This window comes from Microtus ochrogaster, linkage group LG4, assembly GCF_000317375.1.
Source record: "Microtus ochrogaster isolate Prairie Vole_2 linkage group LG4, MicOch1.0, whole genome shotgun sequence".
Taxonomy (NCBI): domain Eukaryota; kingdom Metazoa; phylum Chordata; class Mammalia; order Rodentia; family Cricetidae; genus Microtus; species Microtus ochrogaster.
Genome location: NC_022030.1, coordinates 64,542,803 through 64,563,931, shown reverse-complemented (window position 1 = coordinate 64,563,931; position 21,129 = coordinate 64,542,803). Strand labels below are relative to the sequence as shown.

Below are 21,129 nucleotides of genomic sequence, written 5' to 3'. Positions count from 1 at the left end.
CCTGCCTCTGCCTCCCAAGTGCTGGGATTAAAGGCGTGCGCCACCACCGCCCGGCTGAAACATCTTTCTTTAAAAAAAAAAATATTTTTTTTTTATTTTTCTTTTCCTGGGACAGTTTTCTGTGTAGTCCTGGCTGTCTTGCAACTCACTTTATAGTCCTGGCTGGCCTTGAACTCAGAAATCCACCTACTTAATCCCAGCCTACAGAGTGCTGGGATTAAATGCTTATGTCACCATTCTCAGCTTACTTTAAAAATTAAAAAAAATGTGTGTGTGTGTGTGTGTGTGTGTGTGTACATGTGCATATGCAGCTTCAGAGTTGTTTCTCTTCACCTTTATTTGAGTTCCAGGTGCCCTTACCTGCTGAGCCTTCTTGCTGATTTAGGATCTTATGAGCTCTAGTTGAGTGTTTCTGTTGTTTCACACCCTCACCAATACTTGCTATTAAACTTAGTAATTTTTTGTGAGAATGATTGTTCCTGCTTTTGTATTTTGGTAAAAAAAAAAAATCTTCTCTCTAAACTTGAAGCTTCTTAGAGACAACTGTGGCATCTTTAGGTGTTGGAATTGCTAAATTATCACTGACTGTCTAGTTAGCACATAGTGAATTTCTCAGTGAACTGTGATGGAGGCTTGTATTAAACTCAATCTTTGCTGCGTAAGATAATGAAGTTTTTGCTCTTTTTATGAGCAGCAGTGTATCTTACACTGTATTATATAAAACAATGCAGTGTCAGAATATCTGTCTCTTCATTTTGTATTCTTTGTTTTTCCTATTTTAGGCTCCGTGCTCTGTCCAGTGGTGGGAGTATCACTTCCCCTCCTCTTTCTCCGGCCCTGCCAAAGTATAAATTAGCAGATTATCGTTACGGCAGAGAAGAAATGTTAGCACTTTTCCTTAAAGACTACAAGGTAAGAAAATACAAAGAGTTGAGAATTGTAGATGAGACTAGTATGAACGGTGAAACTGATCTGTATCTAATGGACTCTTGCTTTTTCCATCTTTCCCCTTACTTGCATGGAAACATAGAGTGGTAAATAGTGACTGAGGGATGGCTGCCCTTACAGAAGATCCATGATGTCATTATAGAGCAGAAGGCTTGGTGGCAGCAGAGCAGTCAGCACTGTTGATACCTCCTCTTCTCTCCCTTCTCCATTTCTTTCCCTTCTCTCTCTTGTACCTCTTACTTTCCTTCCCAATCAGGGTCCAGGATTGAGGGAAGACCAGCTTTCCTCTTCCTGCCCTTGAATAGAAAGGTGTACTGTGTAGTCCACAAGAGCGAGTTCCAGGACAGGCTCCAAAACCACAGAGAAACCCTGTCTAGAAAAACCAAAAAAAAAAGAAAAAAAGAAAAGAAAAGAAAGGTGTAGTACAGAGGACTTTTAAAATTAACACTTGCTTCACTTAAAAAAGGACCAGGATGAAATAGTGTAGGCTTTTCTTATCTGATGACCAGGGAAGATAATGTCTTTTGTGTTTCTCAATATGTTATTTTTAACTTATTAATGGATGGAGAATCACAAATTTTAGTTTCTAAGAACAGACACAATTGCTTTGGAATTTCCTTAGCATCTGCTTTAAGCTAAATGTAGAGATTTTTATTTCTCTACTCTGTTCTTTGGAATACTAAACTTAATACCAAGTCCAAAGGAAGTGGCTTCATGGATGGAGGTGGTGGGTGACTGGAGTATTTTGTTTTATTTATTGAGACAGGGTCTTACTATATAGCCTTGGATAGCCTAAAGGTCCCTGTGTAGACCAGGCTGACTCAGATCTGCCTCCCTCTGCCTCCCTCTGCCTCCCTCTGCTAAGATTAAAGGTATGTACCACCATGCCTGGTTGTAAATGGAGTTTTAATGTAATAACTGCATAATTAATAGAAGTAAATTGTAATTGAATAAACTTTTTATATTTATATTAGTCATTGCTAGAAAATAGTGTCTTGGTTTATCTTCTTGTAGTTGGAGAAATAACATTTTTATGGCCTTGTATTTATCACATAGATACCTTTTGACCTTCTGGAGAAAGAATTCCTGCCTATCCTACAGGAGGAGCCCCTGCCACCATTGGCTCTAGTACCCTTTACAGAAGAAGAACAGGTTTGTACTTATCTCTGAGCCTCAAATCCAACCCTTGTTTTTCTTTCTATAGTATGGATCTGGAAAATCACTGTTGAGGATATACTAAGGATAGCCACATCAGCACAGGCTAAACATTCTTACTGATGTTTGGAATGTTTAGGGCTTTGAGTTGCCAAAGTTTTGCTTCAGATTCTGAAACTGATGAGTATTATGCAGAGATCAGGAAATCTTCCTAGATCTTTTTTCTTTTTAATTAAAAAATTAATTTTTATATGTATATGGATGTTTGCTTTTCATGTATTCTGTGTACCACATGTGTGCCTGGACCCCAAAGAGGCCAGAAGAGTACTTCACAGTTATAAATAGTTGTGAACCACCATGTGGATGCTGGGAATTGGATGCTTGTCTTCTGGAAGATCAGCCAGTGCTCTTAATTGCTAATCTGTCTCTGTAGTCCTGTTTCTAGAATTTTAAGGACAATGGAAAATTATAAAATATTCAGATTAAGGGGAGATATCATTACTCCCCAAGAAGAAAGGGGAAGATCATCTTTGTAGAAAAGTGTACCTTTTCACAGGTAATTGCTACCTGAATTCCTGCCAGTGGATTCATTTAATCACTAGAGAAAGAAATTTAAATCTTCAGCTTAGAACATTCCTGACGTCTTTCTGTCAGCACTGCTCTTGGTGGTTCCTTTTTTAAAGGTGTGGTGGTAATGTTGTAAGAAAGATTTTTGGTCTAGAAAGTGGCAGTTTTATGTAGTGACTTTAATTTTATGTAGGTGAAAGATTGATTTCAAAGAGTTTATAGATATTGCACTACAGTGGAGAAAAGAAGTTTTGTTGGAATTCTGTATTCCATGTTAAATGAAGAATCCCCTCAGCTTCCTTCTGTCTCTACCTCTGAGTGCTGCGATTATAGGCATTGAGCAATATGTCTGATTTCATGCATTGGTGAGGATTATATTCAGAACTTTGTACATGATAAGCAAGTTCTACTAGCTGAGCTATATCTCCTGCCATTTGACTCTTTTTTTAAAAAAACAACTTTGAGACAAAATCCCATCATAAAATTGACCTTTTTAAATTTTGAGACAGGGTCTCATATAGCCTAGCCTAATGTAGCCTTCAACTCACAGCTGAAGATAACCTTAAACTTCTGATCCTGCCTCCACCTCTTAAGTGTTTTGGATTGTAGATGTGCATCACCACAGCAAAGTCCATCATTTTGTGTGTACAGATACACATGCATGTGCCGGTACATGTGGAGGCTAGAGAACAAACTCTGTTGCCATTCATTCCTCAGGTGCTCTGTACCTTCTTTTTGTTAATTATTAATTTTTATTATTATTTTCTAATTGTACTTATGAATGAATCCTTTGCATATTGACTATTCTGACCTCCCATCTCTCTACCATCTCGTCCACTCTGTCCCCATCTCACAAGTCTTTCTTAGACGTTCATGTTTATGATCCGCTAAGATTAACCAGAGACACCTGTGTGACCATGGGTTGGAACTTGGTGGGTTAGAGGGCACACAACTAAAGACAGTTATCCCCCCTCCCGAACCTATTAAAAACAATAGTTCAGAGGGAAAGGATAGGGCCCTGTGAGCCATTCCCCTTTACTTACTTGACTGATTATTGACAGAGCCAGCCTTGTGTGGTTCCAGTGCAGTAATAATAGTTGATACACGTTAATGATTTAATATTACATCTTATTGAGTCTTGGGGATGGCAGTTCTTGGCCCTTCAGGCTCTTTTGTACTGGATAGCCCCTCTTCCTCAGTGTCTAAGATCTCTAGGACTTTTATTTTGAAGGCACATTGAATTTTGTTAAGTATTTTTTCTACATTGATTGAGATGTGATTGCTATTCTTAAGTTTCTTTATATGATGTATTACTTACTAGTTTGTATATGTTGAACCAACCTTGCATCTGTGGAATGAAGCCCACTTGGTCTTGATGTTTGGTCTTCTTAATGTAGTTCCTGAATTCAGATTCCAATATTTGGTTTTTGTTTTGCAGCATTTAAAAAAACCTACATATTTGCATATTTTAGTAATGAGTAGGAAATCCAGTGGCTTAAATGTAAAAATTTACAGGGCTGGGGAGACAGCACAGTGGGGACATTGATTCTCCAGCACTCACATAAAGTTGTATGCAATGACACATGCCTGCAGTCTCAGCTTTTGGAGGTATAAAGAAGATCCTGGGGACTTGCTGGCTAGCCGGTTTAGCCTAAATGTCAATCTCTGAGTTCAGTGAGAGATCTTGTCTCAAAACAATAGATAAATAATAAGTAAGTTGTAGGGGGAAGGAAGGAGAGCTGGCTCAGTTGATTGAGTGCTTCTACAGCAAGGTAGGATCTGAATTTAGATCCTAGTAGCCATGCCAAAACTGGGCATGTGCATGTCTATAATCTAGTGATTCTGAGGGCAGAGACAGGAGGATCACTGGGCTTGCTGACTGACAGCTTAGCTCCAGTTTCAGTGGGAGACTGTCTCAAGGAGTAAGTGGAAAAAGATAGAACGTTATGACTTTTCTGGCCTCTGCACAAGTGTATCCCTGAACATACATGTATGCATGCACCATACATACACAGTACTTGTTTGCAAGTGTTCTCCCCCCCCCCCCCCCAGAGTAATAAAAAGAGAAAAGGAAATAAAAGCCCGTGTTGACCTGGCTTCTATATGGGTGCATACACTACCCCCTACATATACATTCACATGTACACAAATACTTGTCTACTCATGCAGTAATAATGGACCAGAAAGATGGCTCATCCCAGGTATAAAAGCTCTTGCTTAACAAGCATGCAACCTGAGTTTGATTTCTGGAATATATGTTAAAAAAATACAGATGCGGGCTGGAGAGATGGCTCAGTGGTTAAGAGCATTGCCTGCTCTTCCAAAGGTCCTGAGTTCAATTCCCGGCAACCACATGGTGGCTCACAACCATCTGTAATGAGGTCTAGTGCCCTCTTCTGGCCTGCAGACATACACACAGACAGAATATTGTATACATAAATAAATAAATATTTAAAAAAAAATACAGATGCAATGGCACACATCTGTAATCTCAGCTTTCCTGAGGCAGAATAAGAGGAAGAGACAGAACCATTGCGAAGCTCTCAGGCCTGCTACTCTGGAATATAAAGCACAATAATAAAACCAAGAAGGCCAAGGAGATGACTCAGTGAGTAAAGGAACCTGCTGCCAGACCTGATAGCCCAAGTTTGATTCCTGGGACCCACATGGTAGAAGTAAGAATTGAATCTTAGAGATGTCTTTGCCCTCTAGGTGTTGTTGATGGCACAGGTGTACCTTTCACACACAAACAATAACTAAAAGTATAATAATAATAATAATAATAATAATAATAATAATAATAATAATAATAATAATAATAAATTAACAAAATAAGAGGGAACCTGTTTTAACAAGGTGGAATGCAAGAATTGACTCCCTAAAGTTCTTTGACCTCCACACATGCACCATGGCACATGTTTTCTCTGCCCCACTAAATAAATGGATAAATAGTAAAAACATAAATAAGAGATGCTTAAAAATAAAAAATGTACAAAACAGTGTATCATAATAATACAATAATAGAAAACTCTTCAGTCTCTTCCCCTTCCATGTGTCCTCTTTCCCTGAAGCAAGGCAGTGATAGCAGTATATGTAGATACATGTGTATTTTTTTGGCTGGGTCTCTATATTACTCAGGTAGTCTCAAACTTGTGGACTCAAAATATATTTTCTCCCTGTGTAAGGATTACATGTGGACATCACTGTGCACAGTTCTTGTATTTTTTCCAAATAAACACGTATTTTCCTTTTTATACAAATGGTACTATGCATCACACATTATTCTGCCTTTTTTACAAAAACTTTTTATTGAAATAATTCTTTGTACATTGAGAAAAAGTTTCTGTGATGAGAATTTGTTGGTTTTGCTGTTTTCTTTGATCAGTGCGTTTATTGTCTATGGTGTCCTCAGAATCTGAGATTCTTTCTTCTATCTCTTGTATTCTATTGATTATGCTTGTTTCTGTAGACTTTGCTCGTTGACCTAGATTTTCCATATCCAGCTGGTCCTCAGTTTGTGTTTTCTTCCTTGCTTCCATTTCAGTTTTCAATTCTTGAACTGTTTCCACTACCTGTTTGATTGTTTTTTCTTGGTTTCCCAGGGTATCATGTACGTATTTACTCATTTCTTCAAACTTTTTGTTATACTTCCCATCCATTTCTATAAGGGCGTTTTTTACATGTTGTTTAAGGGACTCTATTGCTTTCATAAAGTCAATTTTTTCCACTTCTTCTGTGTTAGGGTGTTCAAGTCCCTCTGTTGTAAGATCATTGGGTTCTGGTGTTTTCATGTTGTTTTTCAGATTATTGGGTGAATTCTTGCCTTGGCTCCTGCCCATCTTCTCCTGTCAATGCTATCTAATGGGTCTTTTAAAACCGGATCAGGTTTTCCTGCTGGCCAGGGGCTCCTCTTACAAAATGCCCTCGCTCTGTTTCCTGGCTCCTGCCGGGGGCCAAGATTCCTCTCACCCCTCAGAAGGGTCTTCAGGAACAGGACCAGGCTCCGTTTGCCAGGGACCTCACCAACAAAAGGCCTACCTCTTTGATTTAATTGTAGTGGGGCGATCTGCTCTCCGTCCCCGCAGCCTGCGTCTGCCCAGGCCTGATTTTTTTGATAAATCAGCAGAACTTTTTGGGGAACTTCAGGTATCTGTAAGAGAAGATAGACCGTCCTTGCTGCAATCAAACGAGGCTTTAATGATGAGATGAGACGGGAACCAGTGCACTGGGGCCGAGACTCATAACCCACGCAGGGGGAGAGTTCGACCCCGAGTCGAGAAAAAGTTTCTGTTTGAGTTTGCTCTCTGTCTATGGTGGTGAAATTACAGATTTCTCTTACTGTTGTTGTCTCTGAATTTTTCTTTTATGTACTAGTCTTTTCTTCACTGGTGTATAGTGTTTGTATGCGCTCCTCATATTTTCAAGTCTGTTGGATAGTTGACCTGGATCAATTTTTGAAAATTCTTTCTACATTTGTGATTTTAATTACAGCTTCGGTTCTGGGCAGTGAGCCTCGGGCCTTTGGTGTGCTAGCCAAGCCCTTTATTATTAAGCTGTGTCCAGCCCTGTGCACTAATTTTTATATCCTTTATGTAGATTTTTTAATTGTTTTTATTGAGCTACACATTTTTTTTTCTACTCCACTTCCTTCTTCTCTCTCATTCTACCCCTATGTAGTTTACTGGCATTATTTTGTGAACTTTCTTGTTTGGGGGGTATTTGTACTTATTTGTAATCATAATTTTTTTCTTACAATAATAGTTTTGAGATTTATGGAGGGGACACTGGCCAGAAAAGCTTTTTTTCCCTATTATTTTATTTATTTATTTATTTATTTATTTATTTATTTATTTATTTATGCAGTATTCTGTCTGCTAGTATGCCTGCAGGCCAGAAGAGGGCAGCAGACCTCATTACAGATGGTTGTGAGCCACCATGTAGTTGTTGGGAATTGAACTCAGGACCTTTGGAAGAGCAGGCAGTGCTCTTAACCGCTGAGCCATCTCTCCAGCCCCCAGAAAAGCTTTTAAAACATATGCTGGACTTTGAATCAAAAGAATGAGTTGGAAGTTCTGAGTTCAATTCCCAGCAACCACATGGTGGCTCACAACCATCTGTAATGAGATCTGGCACCCTCTGGCGTGTGGACATACATGGAGGTAGAATGTTGTATACATAATAAATAAATAAATCTTTTTTTTTTTTTTGTTTTTTTTTTTTTGTTTTTCGAGATAGGGTTTCTCTGTGGTTTTGGAGCCTGTCCTGGAACTAGCTCTTGTAGACCAGGCTGGTCTCGAACTCAGAGATCCGCCTGCCTCTGCCTCCCGAGTGCTGGGATTAAAGGCGTGCGCCACCACCGCCCGGCCAATAAATAAATCTTTAAAAAAAAAAAACAGGAAAAAAGAATGAGTTGGAAATATCCCATATAATTCCTCCTTCCTCCTTTCCTCCCTCCCTTTTCTCCTTCTTTTTCTTTTTCTCTTCTTATTTTTGAAGCAGGGTTTCTCTGTGTAGCCTGTGCTGTCCTGGAACTCACTCTGTAGATGAGACTGGCCTCTAAATCAGAAATCCACCTGCCTCTGCCTCCTGAGTGCTAGTATTAAAGGCATGCACCACCACTCCCTGCCCCATAATATATCTCTTTCTTTTTCTTTTCCTCCCTCCCTCCCTCTTTCCCTCCCCCCTCCCTCCCTCTTTCCCTCCCCCTTCCCTCCCCCTTCCCTCTTTCCCTCCCTCCCTCCTTCCTTCCTACTTTCCTTCCTTCAGATTTTTATTTTTGCAATAAAATTCACATTATACAAAAGTCACTCTTAGCTATTTTAAAGTATACAATTCATGGATTTTAATAGTTTCACGCTATGTTTCTCCAGAATATTTTCCCCATCCAAATAAGAAACACTATATTTATTTTTTGTATTCCCTAGACAGTTTTATTTCATAAAGTAGAAGTCAATTACATACATTTATAAAAGCAGCAGAGACCAAATGGGATGATAGGATTTGATGCGATACAGTTTTTGTCTCCAGAGTTGTTTTTATTAGAATTCTCTAGTTAGACTTGGTGGATTATTATTTAATTGTTTTTATTGAACCATATTTTCTTTTTTCTCTGTTCCCCTCCCTTTCCCTTCTACCCTTTCCCACCATCCCCATGCTCCCAATTTACTCAGGAGATCTTCTCTTTTTCTACTTCCATGTAGATTAGATACATTTTTCTCTTTGTTGTCTAGGTTCTCTGGGATTGTGAGATGTAGGCTGGTTTTTCAAAAATATGGAATGCCTTATGAATTTGGGTGTTGTCCTTACACAGGGGCCATGCTAATCTTCTCTGTATTATTCCAATTTTAGTATATGTGCTGTTGAAGCAAGCACCCATAACATTTCTTAAGAAATCAGGGTGCAGTAATTGGCTACATGAATCATTGGGAAAAATTATAAAAGATTATTCAACAAATACTACTTTAAAACTGTTGATTAACAATGCTGAACCAGTTACTGGGAATGATTGAATGTTGACTTTTATTTGAAATATGGTTTAAATTAAATACTGTCTCATTCTGTAGAACATTGCAGAGGAGAATTCCAAGCCTTAAATTAGCCATTATTGGTTAATGTTTAGGTAGCTTTCAGGTTTTGCTTTTAGTACTGCCTTTAGTGATCTATTTACTTACATTATTTTTTTTACATATGTAAGTAGTAGAATTTTTATGTTAAAGTGATATGAGCTTTTAAATATATGTTGAGAATTTGCCTTTTAAAGAGACTAAACTAGTTTGTACTTTAGCAGTAATATATGAAAATACATGATTTTCCCTGTTTTTCCACATGATAAATTTGGCTTTATACAGATGTGTTGCATGGGATCCTAGTATACAAAAATGCAGTTAGCATTTCTTTCTTTTTAGAAAATAATATTTTAATTATATGTTTGTTTTGCTTACATCTGTGCATCATGTGTATGCCTTGTGCCTACAGAGGTCTGAAGAGGGCACCTGATTCCTGAAACTGGCAGTGAGCTGCCATATCGGTTCTTGCCAGGTCCTCTGCCAAGAGCAGCCTGTCTGTTTACCTCTGAGCATCTCTCTAGCCTTGACCTCTTTTTTTTAACCTCTAAAGTATTGTAACAAATTAATTAAGATTTGGGGCTTCATAGACTTGTTTAATTTTAATAATGCCAAGAGGCAAATTTAGTAGTCCACTGATTACTTCATAACAAAAGGTAAGTTGATGTGTTTCAACCATGGTTTATTAAATTTTACTAAAATAATGGCTTGAAATTAATACTTTTTGAGTGAGGTATTTCCTCTTAACTTCTGGTTTCAGTTTTAGTATTAGGTTTTTGTTTTGAAGTTACCTGCCTACATCATCAAAGAAAGCTTTCTTTTCATGGTTCTAAAAGTTACTTGGGCAAATCACAGTGAACAAAATTGAGAGAAAGATAAACAATGAGGAAAATGGTACACATATTTAAAATGCAGTAATGTAAACAGAATTTTAATCAATTGCATGCTCTTTAAAAGAATATAGCATAGATGCCATTTTAATTAATTTGGAATTTAAGAACACTGAAGAGTGAAGTAGAATTGAAGTTCAGAACTTTTTCACCTATACATTTTTGTTTTGAATGATACTGGGACTTGAACCCAAGACCTGTGCATGGTAACCAAACACTGTATCATTGGCCATTGTTCTCATTTTTTTTTCTTTTGGAGGATCTTAGCAAGTTAATCAAGCTGACCTGCAACTTAAAGCAACCTATGTAGGCCTCCTCCTGGGGATCCTTCTGTCCTAGCCTCCTGAGTTCTGAGATTACTGGCATGTACTACTTTACCCAGCCTAAAGTTCACATCTTACTCCCTTGCCAAAGGGTCTGGTGACTTTATCCATATCTGTGGTTCATTTCCTTGTTGTGTCATACCCATATACATCTGTGCAAATGGGTACTAGGTTCTAGGTGTACATGATCACTTAATCTTTTGCAGTATTTTTGTTTAAACTCTCTTGCAGAACTGTCTGTTAAATTTCCAGGATTTTCTATTTTATAGTTTATTTAAAGACTTAATATTTCCTACCTTTTCCTTCATTTAATTTAACCAGGTGTGTCAAGAGACATATTTTTAACTCCCTGTCCTTCCCCTTTCCCATGTGGATACCCACTTCCTACTCTAATTGTACTTGATTATATTTTAGAGTGGCTCTGGGTACAATTGCAGGTTTGTACTTACGTGATTTGTGTTTGTACTTATGTGTGATCACATACACACTCAAACATACCCACACATAAATTCTTTACATGATTGACAGCTAAATGCATGCACATCAGGTGATTGTCCTCATGTAGGTTTTTACTTGACCATTTCTCATTCACTGCTGATTTCTGTGACTCTAGCAAATATGACTTGGAGTTGCTACTTGACATTTTTGAGTACAGTCAGGCTGAAAGGATTATCTTTTATTATGTTTCCTTTGCTTCAGACCTTTTAATGATAGTCTTTTCTCCTCATAAGTTGAAGGCATTTCAGTACCATTTAAAAAATGATATGTAATCACTTTATTATCACACAGATTATAATAGCCACACAGACATTTGTCCAGTCCCAAACTCCATGGATTTCAGTAAATTTCTGTACAGTTAGAACGTAACTCTTAAAAGTGCCAATTTAACCTAGCCTAGCCTCCTTTTATAAAACTTTCTCTGCTGTCTGTTTTGTCTGCATCTGGATAAGTAGAGCACATTTACTTTGCTTTCTTATATAATATTTCCTCAACAAATCTACCTTTATGTAAGGCATTGGTGTCAACTTTGCTGATCTGAAAGGTCAATTTGAAATTGTTTCAAGACTAGCCTGGTCTATAAAGCAAATTCTAGGCCAGCTAGGACTACATAGTGAGACTCAGTTTCAAAGACAGAAAGAAAGAAATTGTTAGATAACTAGATTTGAATAATCTTTATATGCCATGAAGTTATAATTTCCCATTGCTTATAGTACTTGGATATCATTACATTTTAGGTGCAGTGGGAGGCAGGGAGAAACAATATGTAGTTTTGTGTGTTTTATCTATTTTTATTTTTATTTTTTGGCAGAGAAACTTTTCCATGTCTGTAAATAGTGCTGCTGTCCTGCGATTGACAGGACGAGGAGGAGGAGGAGGAACAGTGGTGGGGGCTCCTAGAGGTCGAAGTTCTTCAAGAGGGCGAGGTGAGCTATATGAAAAAAATAATCATGGAAGAGAAGGAGGAGGCTGGGAAATCACTAAATACTTTAATGCCTGATTGAAAATCAAGCTAACTGCTCTTTGATGTTGACTGCAATGCTTGAACATTTATTTTCTGCAACACTTCTGAAATGCCTTCTCTACAGCCTCTGCTTTGGAGAGAAGTATGTTTCTAGCTATATAGATTGAAGCAGGAGGGAGGCTACACAGTCCTGGTTAACTTCCTAAGAGTAATTATTGTTCACATTCTTTATCCCTTGAGCTTTGCCTTTTGGGAACTAGAGCATCCTGAAGGGTTTTGGTTGCTAGAGCCACACTGAAGTCCCTGTGGACCTCCCTGCAGTATAACATTTCTTTACGAGGGCCATGTGCAGATATTACCATACCCAGGAGGAGTTTAGTGAGAAACACTTTCAGACATCTTTCAAGGGCTAGACCTTGTAGTGGGCAGAGCAAAATATAATCAGGTAGCGTCCACTGGTTTGTGTAGTTTTATGAATTTATCCTTTTTTTTTTTTTTTTTTTTTTTTTGTTTTTCGAGACAGGGTTTCTCTGTGGTTTTGGAGCCTGTCCTGGAACTAGCTCTGTAGACCAGGCTGGTCTCGAACTCACAGAGATCTGCCTGCCTCTGCCTCCCGAGTGCTGGGATTAAAGGCGTGCGCCACCACCGCCCGGCGAATTTATCCTTTTTCTTAGAATGTTTCTGATTTGTTGTTGACATTCCCTATTTTGCATTCATTGGTTTTCTGTTAAAACCCTTCTTGATGTCTATAATAGGTATTCTTCCTTCAACATGAGGATTGACTCATACATTAGTCCAAACATGTTGTAATTTTTCTCTAAGAGATGCTTTAGAAGGAGAATTGGGTGTCAGCAATGGCTAAGGCCATTGCATCCACATTATGTGTGGGCACAATTATGGATGTACTTACATTTTTTTTTTGAATTTTATTTCAAAAGATTTTAAACATTATGTATGCCTTGTGAATAATTCATGCACTTTTTTAAAATGGAGAATGTATTGTTTCATTTGGAATACAACTTCCGTGAAGGTTTGTGAACGATGAAGAGGCTAACTAAAATTTCATGTTTTTTCCCTAGGTACAATCTATTTTTTTCTCTGTAGTTTGTCTTTGTAATAGTTTTTTTGCCTGATAAAGTTCTCATCTGTAGAACTTAGTAAGAAACAGCATTACCACAGACATTGAGGTGATGAGAGTTAGGCATGTCTCTTTCACAAGTTATGCCCAAATCATCATCATATGGGATCTGTGCATATTGGTGTATGGGTGATATTTTGAGTTGAAACTGACTGATTATGGTTCTGTCCTCTCCATGGGCATTTCCCATGCTTTTGTCCTGTGGGAGACAGTGAGAAAAAGTTTCATTCTGGCAGCTTTCCCTCCTGTGCTCTTCAGGTCAGTCAAGCCAGAGAAAAATTTCCTTAATCAAGAGTACAGACCACACACATCCTCCACCTGGTCTCTGTAGGCCTTAGAAAAACCTTACATGTTAAGAAAGGAGCAGAACCTGGGTGTGGTAATGCATGCCTGCAATCCCAGCACTTGGTGGGGGGGTGTTATTAGGAGGGTCAGGAGTTCAAGCCCAAATTTCAGCTATGTTGAGAGTTTAAGGTTAGCCTGAGCCACATTAGATTCTCCTACGGCAACAAAATCAAATTGCCCCCCTACACCCAACAAATGCAGTGTGCCAAAGTAACAACAAATAGAAATAAGTGAAGGAATGAGTTTTTCTGGTTTTGTTTTTGTTTTTTATGATCGGAGCTTACCTAAAACCCATATAAAGTACATATTCTGTGACACACAGTAGTAAATTAACATGGTAGTGTTGAAGGGTACAAAATTAGTTAAATGGATGCACTCAGCTTTGTGAAAATACTTGGGATGCTATGGTCACAGTGATCTGTGATCTTGTGGCTTTGTATTTTCCAATAATTTTAGCTTATGGCTAAATATGATTATTGTGGCTTAGAAGCTCAAGGAAAAACTCATGCAAATCTACTGGCTTCTAGACTTCCTGTCTAGAATATCCTGTCATAGTAAAATTTAAGTGAACAAATAAATGGTTAGTAGAAACAATGTAATGTTCTTATCTTTTTTAAAATCTTGTCTGGATGCTTAAAAAATTCATAAACGGTCAACTGCAGCATTAGAATTGTTAAAAGGAAGCCTATTTCAATCATTTAAAAAGATTAGATCGGGAATTTCAGATAAAAGGACAGTCCTTAAAATTAAATTAAATGTTGGTTACAGTATGTTTTCTTGCTTGTTCTTGTGTGCGGGCACTACATTTTACAGATAATTTCAATGTAACAAGTTGGAGCTTTGGAATCTGATCTCTTTCCTCTAATAGTGACTCATTAGTAAAGCTTTAGTTACATGAGCAGGGCCAGTCACTACTGCAGATATTTGTGTATGTTTCCATTAATTTTTTTATCATTATCTATTTCAAGACTAAACTTTTTTTTTCTCCCTTCTTTCCTTTTCTTTTTTTTTGGGGGGGGGAGGGTTCCGAGACAGGGTTTCTCTGTGCCTTTGGAGCCTGTCCTGGAACTAGCTCTTGTAGACCAGGCTGGTCTCGAACTCAACAGAGATCCGCCTGCCTCTTCCTCCCGAGTACTGGGATTAAAGGCGTGTACTACCACCGCCCAGCCCTTCTTTCCTTTCTTTTTTCGGTTTTTGAGACAGTTTCTCTATGTAGACTTGGCTGCCCTGGAACTCACTCTGTAGACCAGGCTGTCCTTGAACTCACAGAGATTTGCCTGCCTTTGCCTTCTGAATGTTGGGATTAAAGGCGTGCACCACCACTTGGTGAGAATATTTTTAAAAAATATTTTTCAAAATTACTTGTTTGTGTTTATGTCTATGTGTGGGAATGTGTACTTGAATACAGGTGCTCTCAGAGGCAAGAAGAGGGTGCTGGATCCCCTGTAGCTGTAATTAAACCAGACAGTGTAGTTCCATGGTGCAGAACTCAGTTCACTCATGAGCTGTTAACTGCTGGGCCATCTTTTCAGCCCTAACAAAAATATTCTTGAAAAGGAGAGGGATTTTTTTTTAATTTTTTAAAATTAATTAATTAATTTATTTATTAAAGATTTCTGTCTCTTCCCCGCCACCGCCTCCCATTTCCTTCCCCCTCCCCCAATCAAGTCCCTCTCCCTCGTCAGCCCAAAGAGCAATCAGGGTTCCCTGCCCTGTGGGAAGTCCAAGGACCACCCACCTCCATCCAGGTCTAGTAAGGTGAGCATCCAAACTGCCTAGGCTCCCACAAAGCCAGTACGTGCAGTAGGATCAAAATCCCATTGCCATTGTTCTTGAGTTCTCAGTAGTCCTCATTGTCAGCTATGTTCAGCGAGTCCGGTTTTATCCTAGGCTTTTTCAGACCCAGGCCAGCTGGCCTTGGTGAGTTCTCGATAGAACACCCCCATTGTCTCAGTGTGTGGGTGCACCCCTCGAGGTCCTGAGTTCCTTGCTCGTGCTCTCTCTCCTTCTGCTCCTGATTTGGACCTTGAGATTTCTGTCTGGTGCTCCAATGTGGGTCTCTGTCTCTGTCTCCTTTCATCGCCTGATGAAGGTTAATATTCAGGAGGATGCCTATATGTTTTTCTTTGGGTTCTCCTTCTTATTTAGCTTCTCTAGGATCACTAATTATAGGCTCAATGTCCTTTGTTTATGGCTAGAAACCAAATATGAGTGAGTACATCCCATGTTCCTCTTTTTGAGTCTGGCTTACCTCACTCAGGATAGTGTTTTCTATTTCCATCAATTTGCATGCAAAATTCAAGAATTTTGAATTTTACTTATATTTTACTGCTGTGTAGTACTCTAATATGTATATATTCCATACTAGTGTTTTGAATTTGAGTTGTTCATTCTCATACACATGCGTTTTCATGCCTTATTTAACAGAATACAGGCTAATAAATGCCTCATTAGGTGATTTATTTTTATTTTTATTTTATTTTTGTTTTTTCAAGACAGGGTTTTTCTGTAGTTTTGGAGCCTGTCCTGGAACTAGCTCTCATAGATCAGGCTGGCCTCAAACTAACAGAGATCCACCTGCCTCTGCCTCCCGAGTGCTGGGATTAAAGACATGTGCCACCACTGCCCATCAGGTGATTTTATTTTCATTGATGTGTGAGTATTATAATTTATAGAAATTTAGATGGTTTAGGTTAATCACTTGGCTTGGCCTCTTGATGCAATTAAGAGACAATAATTATAAGATATATGCTGCTAATAGGATATTGTTTTACAGTAAATTTAAAATAAGTACACTTGAAAATATACTATAGATAGTGTTGTAAATCTGCAAATCAGCTACATAGCTGTTCATTGTCACATTCACATACTGTATACTACATGTTGTCAAATGCACCATGTTTTTATATCACTGGCAGAACAGTGAATTTCTTCAGACCAGTATTACCACAAATACTTGAGTAACATAAGAAGTTATGTTATTTCAGAGTTTTCAGCTCCATTATAATCTGGTTGAAGGTAGTTCTAGTAATTAATATATCACTGTTTGAAACTATATGTAGTGCATGATTGTTTACATACTTGTGAGTGCCTCTCCTTTTTTTCCTCTTTCCCCTTCCTCCCTTTCTTTTCCCTTTCTGTTCTTTCCATCTTTCTCAGGGCTTTTGAGTCATTTTTGATGTAGTTCAGGCTGGCTTTTGAAATTTTGATCCTCTGCTAAGATAATAGATATGCTCCACCACACTTGACTCTGCGAAGATATTTCTACTGGGATAAATTATGATAGAGTCACAGGTTGATAGTTAACCAAATGGTCTTCATTAGAAGTGTGTTTACATTTGAATTGCAAGGCCTCTAAATCCCTACATAACCCGCTCTGTGGTTTGATTTTAATGTTGCTATTTTCCTTACCTCAAGATTTGATTCAAGTATGTAGGATGCCTTTTATCCTTTAAAAATGCAGTTCACAATCCTAAAATTGTACAATTCACTTCCACTAGTCTTCTGTGATTAGATAAAAGTATTTTATTGTGCTTGACATTTTCCACTATAGTTTCTCATTACAAATTCTCCATATCAAGTTTTTTCCAGTAGTTATTGAAAACAGTCAACTAAAACATTCAATTTACAATGGTTTATTGAACTTAGATTTTCCCTGTTGATCTTTTCATTGAAGAGCTCCATGTTGATGGTGCTTATTGTTCGGTATTGGGATTCTTTCAGAAGTATTTTGTTTTGTTTTTCAACCCATATAGAGCCATTAGAGGCCTTGCTAATACTTAAATGTGGAATCTTGCTTTTTATACAGGAACAGACAAAACTTCACAGAGATTAGCCTTTGATTTTGAACATGTACTGGATGTTGATTTTTGACTATTTCCTCTCCCCTTGTTTTCTTATTTTCAGGCAGAGGTAGAGGTGAATGTGGTTTCTACCAAAGAAGCTTTGATGAAGTAGAGGGTGTGTTTGGGCGAGGAGGTGGCAGGGAAATGCATAGATCACAGAGCTGGGAAGAAAGGTAACTGAAGTGTTCAGATTGTAATATAAGGATTTGTTGTTCTAAAACTCACTCCAGTGGGATTCTATAGTATACTTTTCTGCAGTGTCAGTTACTTGGCAGGCTGAGGGAGGAGATTTTGGAGTTTACAATTTGGAGATCCTTCACAATTTAGCGAACTCCTGACTCAAAATAAAAATGGAAAAACGGGCTAGGATTATGACCCATTGGTAGCTCTCTGGGGAGATTCAGCCCTTAGTACTCCAAACAAAACAAAGCACACTGTGTTCCTTTTGTGACCGGTACAGGGTTGCATGTTCCTGTGATCCCAACACTTGAGAGGCTAAGGCAGAAGAATCATGAGTTCCAGACCAAAATGGGCTGCATAGTGAGATCTAGAGAATTACAAAGATTAGGCAGGAAGTTTATCTCCTCTTCATCCCCCCTTTCCCAAGAAAGAACATTCTGGAAACACAGAACTTACCCATTTCCTTCTTTTTAGAGAGCTGAAGCCTCTGTACAGTTAGAGAATTTCATTCAAAAGTATTAACTATTAAAGAGCTATCATTGCACAATAAAAGCATAAAAAGGAATGTAAAGGAATAGCTATTGTAGTATCTATAATACAGAAAATGGAAACTGTCCAAACAGATGATAGTGCCATCAAATACTGACATTTCCACGCAATAGAATATATCATATAATTAAAGTTATGGATGAGTCCTGATCTCAAAATAAGGGTAGAAGAGTTAGGGTTGTAACAGTGGTAACTGTCTTGTGCAGCACCCCGAGACTCTGAACTTAGTACACAGAACCACAAAGGAAATTTAATGACATGGAAGAACATTGCCAAACTAGTATATAAAATAGTCTTATCATGTTTCTAACTGAAATGAATAATGTTCTAGTCATTAGAAGCTAATTTTTGGTAGGTGGTGTTGTGGAGTGTTTGTTTTCATCATTTTGCTTTCCTGTATTTTCTAAACATTAGGTAGCAGAACTGACGTTTTAAAAGGGAGTACAGGAAAGTGAGTATCATGATAGGAAATCTATGTTGCTTTCCAAGCCTTTTTTGAAATTTATTTTGTTTCTTTTAGGGGTGACAGGCGCTTTGAAAAACCAGGAAGAAAAGATGTAGGTAAGGTTCTTACTGTTTTGAAATATATCCTGGACTCCCTTGTTATTAATATTCCACAAGGCCCATACAGAAAGATATAAACTTGTGCAGATTAACTGTTACCTGCACATATCCAGGAGATGGAGCTGTAACACTGTTGGTCTTGTAGATCGTAAGGCTTTTCTTCCATGGGTGAAACCAGGAGTGGTGAATACAACTTTTAAGAGTTCATTAATTTGATATTTTAGGGTTGTGTGTTTTCTACAAATGACACCTTGATGGACTGAAATGCTAAATCAGGAACTAATCTGGTTACCCCTTATTAGCATAGAGAATATCTTATAGGTTAGAACAGAAAAGCTGTTGAAACTGTGGCTTTTGTGTGAGAAGGCAAAGGCTAAAACAGAATATTCTTACTTTAATCAAGTATCGGGCTATTTTTCTTTTATTGTGTATTGTATGTATAATATGTATATGTGGAGCTGAGGGGACACACATCACACCATGCATGTCAAGCTTGTGGAGTTGGTTCTGTCCTACCTTCATGTGGATTCTGAGGCGCAAACTCAATATCACTTTTACCTGCAAGCCATCTTGCAGGCCTAACTTCATTTACTCAGTATGTTGTTTTTTCTTGTGAGATGTCAGCTGCCAGATGAATTACATAATAAAGGTATTTATGTAAGAGCAAACTTAATAAGGAAAGATAATTTAATGTTTATGATGATTTAGTTAATTAGTAATGTTAAGAAGGGTTTTCTAACTGGTAAATAGATGCTCTGCATTAATATTTGGTGAAAAAAAGTGCAAATTCACAGTATCAGTACAGATTTGAAAATTTTCAATTTCTTTATTCCTTCAAATACCAGAAATGTTCCAGAGTATGATTGTATTTGATAGTGATTAATATTTTTCATAAGCATGTTTACTCTAAGACTGTTCATAGAGTGAATTGAATGAAAAAGGTTTGTAAACAAGAAAGTTAAGATGGTCAGTTTCATTTCACTGCTTCCATGTAAAACTCATCTAAACATTTTTGAAATTTAGTTTTAATCATTAATGTGGCATTGGGAATTTTTGGTTCTCATTAATGAAATGACATTAAATGAGTGTAGCATGATGAAGTTTAGGTTTGACTGGGTAACTTACTGTCACACTTCACCCATATTTTAGACAGACCCTTTTGTGGATGCTGCCTGGAGAGATTGGGTAGAACATTTGTTCCTATCTTTTTCTGATTCATTACTTTAAAAGCATTTTTATGTGTATGTATATCTCTTTGTGTGTATATTGTGTGTGCAGGTGCCCACAGAGGCCAGAAGAGGTTGTTGGATTCCTTGGACCTTGAGTTACAAGTCATTGTGAGCCACTCTATATTGGTGTGGGGAACTGAACTCAGGACTTTTGGAAGAACAGCAAGCAGTATTAACTGCTGAACCATCTCTTCAGGCCCTGACTCAGTACTTTTACCCTTGATTGTGGAGAAGTGATAAAGGGTAGTACAGGATTTGAAATCAGAAGGGCGTGTTTATTCTAAGCTCTCATATTCCTTATTCTCAAAGTAAAATGAGAAGAGTATTTAAAATCATTTATTCATTTAACAAACATTGACTTCCTAAATATGTTACAGGCCTTGTGCAGGTGCTAATAATGTTTTCTCTTGAAGATACTTGCTGGTCAGATTTTCAGATCAGTGTTCAGAGGGAAGTAGTCTATGGAGTAGGAATTTGAACTTCATAATAAAGGGCCAACTCTAATGGAATGGAAATTTAACAGCAGAAAATGCAGTCTTACGTAAATAAGCTATAGAATTTAAAGTATGGAGTAGCTCCTTGGCAAAACACTTAGCCTTATTTGAGATGACCTCAGTTTCATGTTAATCAGCAGTGTATAGGTCATGGCAGTATTTACTAGATCTAAATTATTGTCAGTGAGCCAGAAGATGGAAAGCTCATTGCCTTTTATTAGTTTCAAATTTTTTGTTTATGTGTGTGTTTGTGTGAATGCATGTGCCCTCACGTGTGTGCCTATGAAGGCTAGAAGATGATGTTAAATCCCAGAGAACTGGAGTTGCAGGCAATTTTAAGCCCCCTGATGTGGGTGCTGGGAAACTCTGTTCTGCTGCAAGAGCAGCAAGTCATCTCTTCAGCAAACACCCCATCCTTAATTGCCTTTTGTAATATTAGATGGTCTAAGCTTTGTGTTCACTTTGGGATCACATCTTGAAAGAAAGGGGTCATGCCTTGCTGTTGGAGGCCAAGCCACTTGAAGCCTTGTGATTGCAGCTGCATCAAGGAAATGGGTTGTTTGGATAGGAGACGAAACTGTGGGCAAGATGGAGCTTGGAGAAGGGTTTGCAGGGTTACTACAAACACTGGCTTACAGATCATATGAGTGAGAAATAGGGCTTGACCTGCTTGAATTTAAAAGTCTAATGTAAGGTTCAAGGAGGCAGGTGTTAAATGCACTTTTAAAATGATCTAACGGTTTCTGAAATTGTTGGGTGCTTTGGGGAAGTAGTGAGTTTTCTTGGTGAGATCAGCTTGATATCTATCTATCTATCTATCTATCTATCTATCTATCTATCTATCTATCTATCTATCTATCTATCTATCTATCTATCT

The 21,129-nt window shown here is 38.0% G+C and overlaps 1 protein-coding gene and 1 non-coding gene across 5 annotated transcripts in view; one reads left to right on the top strand and one right to left on the bottom strand.

Moving 5' to 3' along the window:
* Nucleotides 1-21,129, top strand: part of Gigyf2 (GRB10 interacting GYF protein 2) — a 140,087-nt gene that overhangs the window by 40,324 nt on the left and 78,634 nt on the right. For all 4 annotated transcript variants that reach the window (XR_003378171.1, XM_026786097.1, XM_005361740.2 and 1 more), the window contains 5 exons: nucleotides 783-912; nucleotides 2,005-2,100; nucleotides 11,756-11,870; nucleotides 17,298-17,409; nucleotides 18,486-18,526. Coding sequence is in view for 3 of the 4 variants with exons in the window: in XM_026786097.1 (XP_026641898.1) it covers nucleotides 783-912; nucleotides 2,005-2,100; nucleotides 11,756-11,870; nucleotides 17,298-17,409; nucleotides 18,486-18,526 (494 nt within the window). In the remaining variant the exon portion in view is untranslated. The remainder of the gene's footprint in view (nucleotides 1-782; nucleotides 913-2,004; nucleotides 2,101-11,755; nucleotides 11,871-17,297; nucleotides 17,410-18,485; nucleotides 18,527-21,129) is intronic.
* Nucleotides 8,936-9,042, bottom strand: LOC113457698. The gene has a single exon (XR_003378207.1). It is a non-coding gene; the product is annotated as a U6 spliceosomal RNA (small nuclear RNA).